The following is a 14653-nucleotide window of genomic DNA, read 5'->3' as shown; positions in this document are numbered from 1 at the left end:
TCCAGCCAGGTGAATCATCCTCCCAACAACTGTCAAGCTCCTTAACTATCTTACATCTTTCTAAGAGATTACCTCTCATTCTAAACTCCAAGAAATATTGACTTTTGCTACTCAGTTTCTCCTAATAGCACAAGTTTCTCATCCTAAGAATCTGCCCAACAAACACCTGTTGCTCTCCCTTCTAATAAATGTGCCCTTTTTCCTTCCATCGCCCTACATAAGTACAATAAGACCTCTTTATTCTTATACTGTAATCCCTTTGTTATTAAAGCAAAAATAACATTTGCTTTCCTAATTGTTTGATATATCTTTCACCTTCTTCGTTGGGAAAAAGATATAACAGTCTGAGGTCACATACCAACCGACTCAAGGACAGCTTCTTCTCTATTGCCATGAGACTTTTGAATGGACCTATGTTGCATAAGTTTGTCTTTCTCCACACCCTAGCTCTGACTGTAACACCACATTCTGCACTCTCTCTCCTTTCCTTCTCTGAGTTGTATGCTTTGTCTGTTTTGTGTGCAAGAAACAATACTTTTCACTATATTAATACATGTGATAATAAATCAAAATTATTAAGCTATTGTGATAACACAAGGACAGTCAGATCTCTCAAAATTACTACATTTTCCAATCTTTTATATTTTTAAAAAGTAAGCCTTTTCTATTTTGCAAACCAAGAAATGGGTGACTTCACACTTTCCCATGTTATACACCATCTGCCACATTCTTTCCCACACATATGATCTGTCTGTGTCACGATGCAAGCTTTTTGCATCCTCCTCACATTACAATTTTCCACCTAGCTTTGTATTTTCAGCAAATGTAGACTTGGTTCCTTCATCTGAGGTCACAGGTTCAAGGTGAGGGAGGTGAGGTTTAACTCAGATATCAGAGGGACGTATTTTACACAGAGGGTGGTGGGGGCCTGGAATGCACTGCCAAGCAGGGTGGTGGAGACGGACACGCTGGGATCGTTTAAGACTTATCTGGATAGTCACATGAGCAGACTGGGAATGGAGGGATACAGAAGAATGGTCCAGTTGGACCAATGAGCGGCACAGGCTTAGAGGGCCGAAGGGCCTGTTTCCTGTGCTGTATTGTTCTTTGTTCTTTATCTAGGACATTAATATTGATTGTAAATAGCTGAGACCCAAGCACTGATGCTTGTGACGCCCCCTAGTTCCAGCCTCCAGTCCAAACATAAGCTAGTTATTCCTGGTCACTGCCTCTCTCCATCAACCAATCCCCAATCCATGCAACGACAACACCCTCATTTTGTGTAATAACCTCTCGTGTGGACCTTGCTATTTGAAAGTCCAAAAGCAGTATATTTGCTGGTTTCGCATTATCCACCCAACCTATTATAATCTCAAAAATCTCTCATAGATTTGATGAACACTTTCCTGTTTGTGTTCACTCTGTCCAATCATATGATTTTCTAAATGACTTTGTACCACATTCAGAATAATAGACTCTAGCATTTTTCCTGCTAACAGTGTCAAGCCAACTGACCCATAGCCCCCTGTTTTCTCCCCTTTCCTTCATGAAGAATAGTTATGTTTCTTATCCTCTAATCCAATGGGATTGTTATAGGATCTTGGAAATTCTGGAAGATCAAAGCCAATATCTCTGAAGCCATCTCCTTCAAAATCCTAGGGTGTCAGCCATTAGGTCCAAGGGATTTATTGGATTTCTCCTATACTATTTCTTTAAGTTCCTGCTTCTACCTAAACACTTGGTTCCCCACTATTTACAAATTGCTTTTTACGGACAGATTTGAAAGCCCAGAAGGGTGTGGGAGTGAGAAGCCTTTGTGTCCTTGCTGGCCTCTTTGCAGGCTAGGCATTCCAAAGCACCCTCCCTACAATTTTGATGAGGCCAGGCCCATTTTGTTAGTAGCTACAATTCACAGAACTTCAGATGAGTCATCGACTATGGGGAAACCATGGTCTCAAAGTTGAAAACCAAAAATAACCATTCAATATTCCCACTGAAAAACATTCTTGTAAATGTGTCAGCCTCACAACCATTTGAATGGCAAAATCCTTAATCCAGTTCACACATCTTATTCATGTGGAAATAAATGCACAAGCATTGAACAAAAATTCTTCAAAGAAAAATCATGTTATTCTTCTTCTCCAGTATCCTGCCTAAAGGCAAGCCCAATAGATACTCAACCTTGACCACATATAGGGCAAGGAGGCAGATTCCAAATCCAACCCAGCTGGAACAGGGATCAAATTAGCACCAATCTGGCACACTGGCCGTCCAAACAACTGAGGTAATAAAGATGTTAATCAAACAGATCTAGTACTCCTTCACATATTGTGTCAACGTTGCCTGCATGGCTGAGTCCATTAGCCATTCTTGGAGCTCAGCCAAGGATTCATAATGTCATCCAGGAAAAAAACAGATGTCTGACCGTCTGCTGAAGCTGCATCTGTTAATACAGTTGTCTGATGGCTTATGAATGTTTGACTGAGTTCCAAGTGTGAAATCCTATTTAATTGAATCTTGATTACTAAATCTTTCATCAGAGTTTTTTTCAAAATCCATATGTTTGTTTATTCAAAATTAAGAGGTGCAAAGTGGATTAAAGCTTTTGGTCATATGTACTATGAATGCCTGTGTGTGATTGACACTTTAAAAGATGAACATTCTTTTTTCATGCCTCTTGTGTTGCTAGTTTCAGGAGCATTTCATAGACTTGCCAGTGGCTCATTGGTTCTGTACGTAGTGATCCTGGATGTGTATTTATGGAAGTGACTTGGGGAGAGTATGATGCAACATGAGAGATGGGAAGGGTCGAGAGTGAGCTTTGGATATGTGAGGAAGTGTGGAAGATGTATGGAGGAGGTGTAAGGATTGAAGGCTAGATGGCATGACAACCATGAGTACAACTGAACCAGCATCCCAGTATACAGAGTTGGGCCTGCTAGCCTAATAGCTTCACCATCTACCTGCCTCTAAAGATGACAGACATATCTCCTGACCGTATCCATCTCCCCCACCATGAAAATAGAGCAAGCAGTGACAAGATCAGAGATAGGAAATTTCCCAGCTCTCATTACAAAATCTCCATAATGAAAATCTCACCCAAATACAATAGGTTAACACATCTGCCATTTCCTTATTCTCCATTATATATGCTGTCTCTGCTGGTCGTTATGCAACCATATCTCCAAAATGGCTTTAGATCAAGCCCATTTATTTCATTTTGCTGTGAATATTGTGCATATTTAGTTGGGATGCCTTTAAGAATGTTGTTTTCCCTAATTTTACCACAGTCACTCATGCCCTCTGTATTTATTAAATTCTCTTTCCCTTCCTAACCAATTTACTTTGACCCAAATCGTTGCTCTACTCTACGTAACTGTAGCATTTCTCTTACTGCTTTTGAATTTACCTTTTCCTCAGTTCTCCCATACATGTCTTGTAAATATTTAAACAGTTGATATTCTTTTCAATCTATCACATTATTAAATAAATATTCATGAATAAATCAGAAACATTTTTAAAGAATTTCCATTGCTACCCGTTGTTTTTCTCATCTGTAGAAACTGATCTTCTCCGCTACAGAAATTCAAGGGGAAATAGATGCTTACTTTGACAAAAGGTTCTTTATTTTTCTAGTTAGCAGTGTATATATTGGTTAGAACAGCTAGCTGTATATCAATGGAATGAAGATAAATAGAAACAATAAATAAATACAAATTCATCTAGCTCACACCATCCATGTTCCAGACGTGAACATAACGTGTAACATCTCTCTTGCCTCACTGCAGGATCTGTAACCTTCCAATCCCCAATAAATAACAAATAGGTCCCATTGTATTTTTGAATGCATCATTGCACTCACTAACAATTTATTCCATAAAACAGGAGTAAAAACATTTTGGTTGAGATGGTGATGTTGTTAATTGAAGGGAAAATCTGGCAGATGTGGAAGGATTGCTGATCTACAATTGTTCACTGTTATGTAACATCAATTTCACTCCCAGATTATTTCATGTTTGGGGAATCTAACGCAGGTGTAAGGTTGAATATAAAAGATTTTGGACAGAGCAGCAGAATTGTTTTAACATGGGGTTAGTGATTGAAGCAGAGACCAAGAGATGGATTTTCAATTGTTTAGGGAGTGTGACTGGGTATGGGCAAAATTTGAAAATCTTGGTTTCGGTGGTCATCTCCGTAGCCCCACACCTCCAGATCACTTTTTTTCAAAGTTGGTTTGAGAAGGAAGCCAGAGTGCAGGGGTATGAATGAGTGGGAACCAATTTGCCTCCAATTAACAATCCATTAGATTTCTTTTGGAGCTTGTTAACAAGATGAGGATATGGGCCTGGGGATATGGGAACAAGAAAGATACACAAGATTAAGGCCAGGGTTTGAGTGCAGGATAAACTCCAGCATAAACTGGTTGGGCCAAACAACCAATTTCCCAGTTATAATTTGTATGCAATTAATTTCAAGTAGGGCTATTTTCAGATCATTTTTCATGGGGAGTCAACAGAAACCATGGGACAAACATAAAACATCTTGGCAAGCTTGTCATGTGCATAAAAGATCCAGCTGCACACACATGTTGCTGCTTTCCAGTTACATTTTTCATATTCCATACTCCAGGGAACCCTTCAAGCATTTGGAATATTAAAATGGTTAGGAAGTGTGCTTACACAATGCCGAGTGAGTCAGCCGAGAGGTCGCTCTGAATATTTAGCTCATTACAGCGGGCGCCATGAGCAGTCACATTTTGCTGTTCATGCTGTTGGGGAGATGGCACAGCCATTAGTATACAGGCCACATGTCAACAGTGACGTCGTGAAAGATGTCACCCGGGATCTTGGGTTCATGTCACATTACTTGTAACCCCCACCATTTGGCCTGGGCGTGCAAAATCCTTCTAACTGTCCTGACTTGAGACAATTCACACTTCTTTAATTTGTTATTATCTCTCTCTCCACTCACATTGTCTGTACCTCTGAAGACTTGATTATTGTAAAGTCTCGTATTATCTTTATTTTGTAATTGAGTCTGTGTCCATATATGCCCTGTTTGTGAACACAACTCTCCACTCACCTGATGAAGGGATAGTACTCCGAAAGCTCATGCTACCAAATAAACCTGTTGGACTATAACCTGGTGTTACTTCTTACTGTACATTTAAGATAACAAATCAAATGTGAAGTTTTGCAGGTTAAGCATATTCTGTAAATATTACTTACTTCCTGCAACATTTACCTAGCACTTTGTTGATCACCAACAAATACGACAAACACAAATAAGCTACAAATTAAAATCCATTCAGAACATGGGTAAAGGGCAAATGGACACAATTTTGCCAGTCTGGCCTGTTCAGTAGAATATTATCCTCATTTCCCATGAATTAGCATCGTGTGATCTATTCCTGACTGGAATATGAGCTTTGACTGGCATTTGGCACGTACCTCTTTTTACCCAAACCCATGTGATAAGAATGAACTAGTCTTTCCAGGTTCACATATGAACAGTACTATTGTAATTCCCATTGAGGACAATATGGAATTGGTCTTCATGGAGAACAGCAGCGCAAGTTGACGAATCAATATGCTTGATATTTGTCTACGCACAAAAAGAAAATGAAGCTGTGATTATCACTTCACTGCAGCACTCTTGAACATTGCAACCTTGACAATAGTAAATCCGACACTTAGTGGAACCGAAGCAAATGTTCAGATATAAATTTGGGTCTTTATAAAACCCATGGATATCAATGCATTTAAACCTATCATTGTGTAAACTGCAGCATTATTCTGCCTCTCTTGGGTATTATAAGCTCAGTTTACATGACCATCCTGTCTTTTATAAATACCACAATGTTGACTTGAAGCAGAAGGTATTTTCCTTCAATTCCATCAGTTAGGGATAAACCTTTGTAATGCAGCAATGTCAAACTGATCATTAGAAAGGTGAAACACAAAACAGAACTGGAAATTATTAAACTTCTCAGGCATCATCTGAGGAATGGGTAACAGAGTTCTGATGAAAGACCATCAGCCTGAAATGCTGTGCGGGAATTGTGGTGGGTGGGACAGGCAATTTGACAGATCATTTAAAGATCCATTGACCTCAGGGCTGGCCTGACTGGTAAATCCTACCCGTTAACTCTGTTTCCATTATCACAGCTGCTGCCTAATCAGCTGAGTATTTGCAGCATCTTCTGTAATTTGCTATTTGTTTTGGTTTTAAGAAGCAGTTGATCACAAAGTGGTTGATAAACAGCAGAGATGGGACTGGGTTGTGTAACCACAGTTTTGTATTAATGCAATTGGGTGGTGCAAAATAATTGGAGCATGAACTGTTAGTGGACCACCAAGCACAGGTAAAGCTGTTAGACTACTGCTCCTCCAGGTCTTTAACATTCATTTCATATGCTGTATGTTGGAATCACTTGCCTTTGACTGGTTTGCACCTCATAGAGTGGCACAGTAGTTAGCACAGTTGCCTCACAGCGCCAGGGACCTGGGGTCAATTCTGGCTTCGGATCACTGTCTGTGTGGAGTTTGCCCACTCTCCTCATGTCTGTGTGGTTTTCCTCTGAGTGCTCCAGTTTCCTCCCACAATCCAAGGATGTGTGGGTTAGGTTGATTGGCCATACTAAATTGACCCCAGTGTCAGGGGGATTGGCAGGTAAGTAAGTGGGGTTACGGGAAGAGCCTGGGTGGGATTGTAGTCAGTGCAGACTTGGTGGGCTGAATGGCTTCCTTCTGTAGGAATTCTATGATAGCATTTACAGTGCCGAAATAGGCCAGTCAGCCTAACAAATTCATGTCAATGTTAATGCTTCATATGGATCTCTTTGCACCCTTCCACATCTAACCCCATCAAATTATCCCTTTATTCGTTACACCTTCATGTTTATCTGGAATATGAGCTTTGACTGGCATTTGGAGACGTTGGGTTATACATGCTACATCTGGAGCTTCTGGTACGTTTCTCATTAGTTCAATTGGCTTCACACTCTTTATTGCCAAGAAAATTCATCAGCAACCGTCACATGAAGTGAATTCCAGGATCATTGCACAGAATGGCTCTCATGTGTATTATGCTTCTTCCTGCCAAGGGAAATATTACTGCCAGTCAGAAAGAAACAGCTCCATGTAGATGAAACATGCAGACAGTATTAAATTGCCACTAATCATTAAAATGCATTCAATAGTTTGGATTTCTCCCCATCGTTGCCTGCGATAATGAACATGGATATGTATGTCTAATCTCGTTTCAGCAAAATGTGTCATCTTGGGTACTAGTGTGATATGATAAAAATCTCCTTCTTCAAAATTCCCATTTTCATGAAGAAATTTGTCATATTTCACTCCAGCTGCTTGCAAAGCCCCTATGGTCAATGCCCACACTCATCCACAGTACAGAAAGATGCTGAGTTGATTCTGCAGAATAACTGCAGTTTCATATCCCACTTTACATGTGAGACTAATACCCTAATATCTGATAGAAAATCACTTTTGTAAATGTTACCTACATTGGTTTGAAGGTAATAAAGCAACTCAGTATTCAAACCTCTTGAGCTTGGGTTTACCTTTTGACATGCACATCCCTAGACTCATTTCAACAAAATTTAAGGAGAGGCAGACCATTCAGCCCAACTGGTCTATGCTGGTGATTATGCTCCATGTGAGCCTCCTCCTGCCTGCTTCCTCTATCCCTATTGCTTCTTATTATTTAAGGAGTATGTGGACTTCTTCTTCCGACCAAAATAGACAGCATTACAATTCTCTATGTTGAAATACATTTGCTATTTTTTTGCCTATTCTGCATGTTTGTTCTTCTTATAAGCTCCTTCTTGTAATTATTTCCTCAGTATTAACTGTATCCCCTTAACTTGGTGCCACCTGCAAACTTTTGAGGTTGAGTCCAAACTTTGAAAGACAGTAATGCAGTAAGGCTCCGTGAGAAGCACCACATCCCGTATTGTGTCAGTCTGAATGGCGACTTTAGGCTCATAACTCTTAGTTTTTTTTCTGCTCTGCAGCCAAGTTTTAAGCTTGAGTTTGTAAATCAGGCTTAATGGTAAACAGAAGTAGACATCTAAATTGATTTACGATGATTCAATTTGCTCACTGTACTAGAGGATGACATATTTTCCAGGGATTTGACAAGTCAGATAAAAACATCAAAACCGTCTCCTTAGACATGCTTTTGACAGCTTCAATCTGCCTACCATTTGAATTATTACAACTAGAAATGTGAAGCTTCGTGTAATGAATAACCACGCTTTCAATATTATCTTCCAGGGCCAAAGGAATAAAAACCAAATTGGGTATCCTGTTGCAGAAACCGGAATTGATCACTGACTACATCATCCCATACTCTGATAAGGCAGAGAAACTGGCCAAGCCCCAGAGGTAATAGACAATAGTCGAAGGTTTGTTCTAATTAGAGAATATCCATTATACATGGCAGTGTAATTGTTTAATTAATCTATCTTTGTCACCTTGTATTAAAATTCAGTGAAAGTTACAGGTCCTATTCCCAAGTGATGGCTCATTATATCAGTTTCTTTGCAGGCATAGAACCGTTTATAAAAAAAACTGTATTAGGTAAACTCTTCACCAGGCATTTAAAAGCATCATACTTGATATTAAGCCAACTATTTTACAGTGAAATGGATATAATAAGCCATTGACATTACCAAACATCTCATACATAATAGCATTGTTCACGAGATCAAATAATGTGCTGTTTTGAGTCAAAAGTCTAAATAATCAGATTTTATTGCTGTGTGTGACATGGAGACTTTTAGGATGTTCCCATAACATTACTCATGGTGTCAAATTTTATCACTACTTGAAGAAGCTTCAATATACAAGACCAGGAAAGTTAGTCTTGGATAGTTGATTATGCAATTTTGTAGCTTCAAATTCTGGTGGTCCTCTCCACTAATGATATACTGCAGGTATTTGAAGAAAGCTCCGCATGTTGTTGAAATTGTCATGGACAAAATGTATTTTTTTTTATTGTCCATAGTTGATATGTTTTATAAAGAGGCCTGTCTTTTTTATCCTTGGAATGTGTAATCCAATTAAGTAATTCATAGCAAGGTTTTGAGTTTAAAGCTCACTCTTTTACCATAAATTAATACAACTTCACGCACTTGGTCACAAATGCATGCGCACGCACACACACCAGATAGCAGTAATGCACGTCTCCAGATTATAGTTACTTCAGTCACAGCAGGCTGTGAGGTTTCTTGGAGTCAGATTAAGTACTTTGGCTGCTAGATGACTTGCTGCTGCTTTAGAGTCTATCTCTCAGACTGGCTCATGACTAAAGTTTCTAATGAATCTGCTGGGTCCTGGCTTAATAAGGGTGCAGACATTGAAATCCATTTCAATCACATGACCAATAGGTTAACACTTCTGAGACCCACCCAGTCTAATTTGGGTGGAGGAGGCCATTGGGGTGCAATGATAAATTTCATTACAATCCTCCCTTTTATCTAGTTGAGTGTTGGCCCATCCTTAAACAATGAGACGTGTGAATTCTACAAATGGCTGTGTAGTACCCTCACTATGTCCATATTTAAAGTATTCACCAGCCACTTGATACTATCAGTAATCCAAATGCCGACAGGAACATGATTTGCAGCAACTATCTTAACAACTTGTACCTAACCTTTACAAATACTGACTTGAAAGTTAATATGACATGCCTTTACTGGGCATGAAAAGAATCAGGACCAACTTCATTAACAGTTGCAGGCTGACGGTAAATGCAGACATTTACTTAGTTAAGCACCAAATTTGGAATTCCCCAATTTCACTGTGGCAAAGTGAAAATGTGACTTCCCTGCTATGGGTGGGGGAGGTAAACCTTACTCCAAATTTTTAGACATGTGCAACGGGGTCTGGAGATGTAAATCATCCTGCTACATTTACGCCATCTTGTGTCATTGCTGCTAGCAGGTTAACAGTCACAAACTGTGAGCCTGTGAGAATCTCTCAGTGTTTTCCGTTTACTATCTCATATTGCCAGAACGTGTGAACAACAAATCAAAGCACATGACCTACCAAGTGCACGAAAGCTCCAAAGTGCTGCACCGTATCTCCCTTGGGGCTTTCTTATTTTACAGTGGATAAAGATTAGCATAAGGAATATGCTAATGTTTATAAAGCATTTGAAATGTAAGACTTTGGCTGCCTTGAACTGATTATATCTGATTTTGGTAATAGACACAAGGTGAGAGATTATTTCTCCACTTTTCTATTTTGCATGTCACCAGGAAATAAATATTGTGTGAATTGAGTATTTGAATACATTCCTTGATGTTCTGCTGCAAATATTTCAGTTATTCTGCACAGCCTATTTAAATTCTCAGTGAATTTAATTAGTTGGTGGTTGAGGGAATTAACTTCATTAACTGTAGCAGTTAGATCATTCAGAATTGCAACAAGGCTTTATGAATTCTTATACATGTCACTCTCCAGAACATTTGCAGATTTCCAAGAAATATAATTTCCACTTGGGTAATATCCAGAATGTAGCTTTTTTTTTTGATGAGTAGATTAATAGAAATCTGAAATGAGAAGTTTGGACTTGGCCCAGAATTTTGCAAATTCAAGCCTTGTCCTAACTAACATTTGAACTCAATCTGTCCTCACCATATGTGCCTTATTCACTGAAAATTGTTATGGCCAAAAAAAGGGCTAAAATTGGCATGGTAATAATTAATCTGAAAGATGTGCTGGTTAGATACATTGTCCCAAACAGGTGCTGGAATGTGACAGCTAGGGGAATTTCACAGTAACTTCATTGCAATGTTAATGTAAGCCTTACTTGTGACCAATAAATAAACTTTACTTCAATTAGCTGCTTTTATTTCAAGGCCCTCTGGACCATTCCATCAAAAGATAAGAGAAACTAACCAAGAGAAGGATCTTTACGACAACAGATTTATTCACACTAGGGGTTCATTTACTTTTCAGTAAACAGTATGCAAGTACTCTGTATGTTCAATGGTTTGATTGATCTGTGTTTAATTAGGTCATTTTGTTCTCTGATCAAAACCAGCACTTGATTGCTTAAGCTATTGGTGGAACGAGAGAGCTAATTAGATAGAGAAGTAAGATTTGGGTTCTGGCTCAGACAATGTGTGGAAACTCCTGTTAAGTTTTTTTTAAAGATATTTTTAAATGTTGTAGTGTGAGGTCACAACTAGGAAGCCTTGAATCAAACAGTGATTTATTGAAGGAAAGATAAAACTACATACAAATAAGCTCAATGTAGGTACAGGTCTAGTTCCACCGATTCCTGGTCTCACACCTAAAGGTTCCCTCCAACTAGGAACTGCACTCTCACCCTAACACCCGATAGGATCCGGTTCATGCACTTCCTTCTGATAGGTCCCAGGAAGCTCCTGTGACCCACAAACACATATCCCTTGCAGAGGCCAGACTACCACAGTAAATAAACCTGTCTGGATTTGAAACTAGTGTCTTCTCAGCATTACTCTTGAAATACATTTGAACATCTAAGATTTATAGTAAATCAACAAATACGTAACACTCTGCGTGCCAGAAATCAAATTACAGGTCTGCTTGGCAGCAGAATGTTCCAATTCACGGGAAAGGCAATCGGACCAGAGACAGCCAGCCTGATGTTCCCTGATTTTCCTCCTTTCTTCTTCCAAGGAAGTGTCTCAGGGAAACTTGAGCCACAGCGTTGTGTCTTTAACAAATCAAATTGTGAAGAATTATATGTTCAGTTACTCTTTCTGTAAACACTTGCACAGAAACCCAAATCTTATAAGGAAACTTTGGGAAACAAACAGCTTAATTTCAGCAATATACCCTCCCACATCCATAGTCAATAAATTACTTTTGAACTGTTGTTTGCCAACAAAAGTGGAAACCAATTGATGCACAGTAAGGTTCTGTAAGTGCAACACAGTCAACTACTTTCTAATATGTAAACAAAAATATTGCTGGAGACACTCTGCAGATCAGCAACATCTGTGGAGAGTGTAACAAAGTTAAATGACAGTATTTAATGCCTCCCCCCCAACCCCGGATCATGGAGATGGTGATGGGTGGGCACGGGGTGGAGATGTTTCCTGCTTCCCCTCAAATTAAGTCTAGGGTGGGGAAGCTTTGCCATCCAGAGGTCATTGAGGGCCATCATCTTGTCAGCGGACTCATCATCCTGGGGCAGCTATCCAGTGAGCAAGTACTGAGTTTGCCAGTGACCTTCTAATGGTTTGCTCGAAGGCACTGTGCCGAATTGAGGGAACCAGTATCAGAAAAGTGGAAGGCCTGCAGGAGATCAATCCCGACCCATGCACTGGACCCTCCTCCCAGTCTAGATGAGCCAGTCTGGATGCTGCCAATTAGGGACATTATTTTGCTTGGGCTTCCAGGGAGCAGTTTGACGCAGATGCCACCTGATTTTCTTGTGGATGACATAGCCTCTGCCACCCACGTTTCTGATTGAATTTTGTATCAGAACTGGAAAAAAATCGGAGGTATAGCAGGTTTTAAGGAAGTACACCAATAGGGAAAGATGGGAGGATAGAAAAAGGTTTGTGAGGAGGGACAAAAAAGCAAGAGAGATTAAACACTGAAAGGAATAAAGCAGGATGCTCTAGATAAGTACCATCAGTTGTTGCCCAATGGTTTGATGATCTCAAATTACTGTGATCAGGCAGGGGACGAGGCAAGCCCATTGCACTAGTTGGGCGGGGTGAGGGGGAGGAGGGGCGTGCTGACTCCTGCGATTGGGCCAGGGTAAAGGATTTGGGTAGCCAATGAGATTAAACCAAGGCTTTACCTGATGCAATTTTTTCAAAGCCATCTCAGCCTTTTAGCTAAGATGAAGTGTGTTAGATCAAGCCCGGGAGGAGGTGCAATGCCTCTTCCTGTCAGCTTGGATCTTGTTTGACTGAGCCCAGGATGGGGATGCAAAGTCTTGTCTTGTTGCTTGGTTCTGGTTTGTTCATTGTGGGGACTGTGATTGGACTAAATTTGAACTAGCTTTTCTGATTAGAAATGAAGTACTGAAAGGTATCAAAAAAAATTGAACACCAAGGGCCTGATTTTATCATTTTCATTCTAAGTGCTGAATCTGGGCGCAATTGAGATTCGACTTAGAAATCTGCTTTCAGATGCTCCCATATGCACTCAGCCTGAAAAAGAATTGCAAGTCCGAATTGCAGTGTGGGCGGGGCTTAGTGCAGCTGAAACGATCGGAGTGCTGAACTGCACATGCGCAGTTAGAAAAAAATTTGAAAAAGTGAGCCCCTGTCTCATTGCTCGCGAGCTGCAGACAGCGGCCCAGGAGCGAAAAGCAGGAGCAATGGCCCCCACAGACATCACTGTCCCCCTTATCCATCCATTCCCTTGCTACCCAGCCCGATCGCATCCCCCATCAGAGATCCATCTGGCCTTGCCCACACCCCCACCCCAACCAGTGATACATCTTACCTGTCTCCCTCCTCCCCCTCCCCTCCTCCAAACCAGAAAATGATCTTGGCTCATTCCCCCCACCCCTGAGAATGGCCTGTGCCCCCCTATGCCCACCGGACAACAATCGGGCCTCCCCCCCCACCACAGAATGATCAGGCGCGCCTACACTCACTCCCCCTCACCGTTGATCTGAGTCAGAGAGCCATTGGAAGTTCTGAACTCACCCCTTCAGCAGCTGGAGCACCCAAAACAGGCTTTTAATCAGCGTGTCCATTTTGATGCTATTGCGGATTGGCGAACATGGTGGTAAAGGGGGAAATGCTGATAAAGTTGGGCAGACAATTCATTAACTCAATTGAAATGCATGCAAATGCATTTAAATCACCGTTGCACCAGTTTCGAGCAAGAATTGGATTGCGGCCATTCCTGGGCCCCGGTAAAGTGGCCATCTGCATGGGCGCGGATCATGTTAATGGCCTCACACCCAACTTTACCGTGTTTTCACGCCCAAAAACGGGTGCGACGCAATGGTAAAATCGGGCTCAATGACTCTGCACTAGCTAGTGTGCTTGGATGATGTTGGTTAAGGAATTAATAATGACAAAAAAATTAGCACAGTCCTCTCTTCCTCGGGTAGTATGCTCGAATCTTGTACATGCACCTTGCCTCAAAGATGTTCCCCCGATGGATCTTTATTCCTTCAACACTACACTAAAAGTATCAGGCTGGGCTAGGTGCTCAGGTCCTAGAGTGGGGCTTGAACCCTGGATTTTCTAACTTGGAGATGAGTGTACAGCCCACTGAGTAAAGCTGACATTTTGTAACTGGACAGATTGAGAGGCAGTAAAACAGATTGTAATGTTTTCAGTTGTTTGGTACACATGCTGTAGCCTGGAGGGAGCACCTTGAGTTTAAAAAGATTATAGCAAATAAAAGCACATTTATTTCACAGCAATCCCCTCCAGCAACTTGCATAAATGAATTACTGCAGAGTTGCCTCGCTTGTTTTCCTCGGTGGTTATGTATCACTGTTATGGATTATTCCACATTCAAAATAATGGAAGAACAAATTACAATGATTTTCAAATTATCTGTCAATGGTAGTTGGAGGTCACATTGAGGTAATAGTGCACATAAAGGTGCAGCTTATATAAACCCATGTGCCTTCTAGTAAACTACAACCGAGCATCATG

At 40.6% G+C, this 14653-nt stretch overlaps 1 protein-coding gene across 1 annotated transcript in view; it reads left to right on the top strand.

Annotated features, from left to right (window-relative positions):
* LOC145347910 (regulator of G-protein signaling 5-like) overlaps positions 1 to 14653 on the top strand; it is a 47129-nt gene that overhangs the window by 7205 nt on the left and 25271 nt on the right. The window contains exon 2 of the mRNA XM_080195880.1: positions 8295 to 8405. Within this exon, the coding sequence (XP_080052006.1) occupies positions 8295 to 8405 (111 nt within the window). The remainder of the gene's footprint in view (positions 1 to 8294; positions 8406 to 14653) is intronic.

Source organism: Carcharhinus amblyrhynchos, chromosome 9 (assembly GCF_965287045.1).
Source record: "Carcharhinus amblyrhynchos chromosome 9, sCarAmb.v2.hapA, whole genome shotgun sequence".
Taxonomy (NCBI): Eukaryota; Metazoa; Chordata; class Chondrichthyes; order Carcharhiniformes; family Carcharhinidae; genus Carcharhinus; species Carcharhinus amblyrhynchos.
This window is presented reverse-complemented; position numbering and strand designations above follow the sequence as displayed.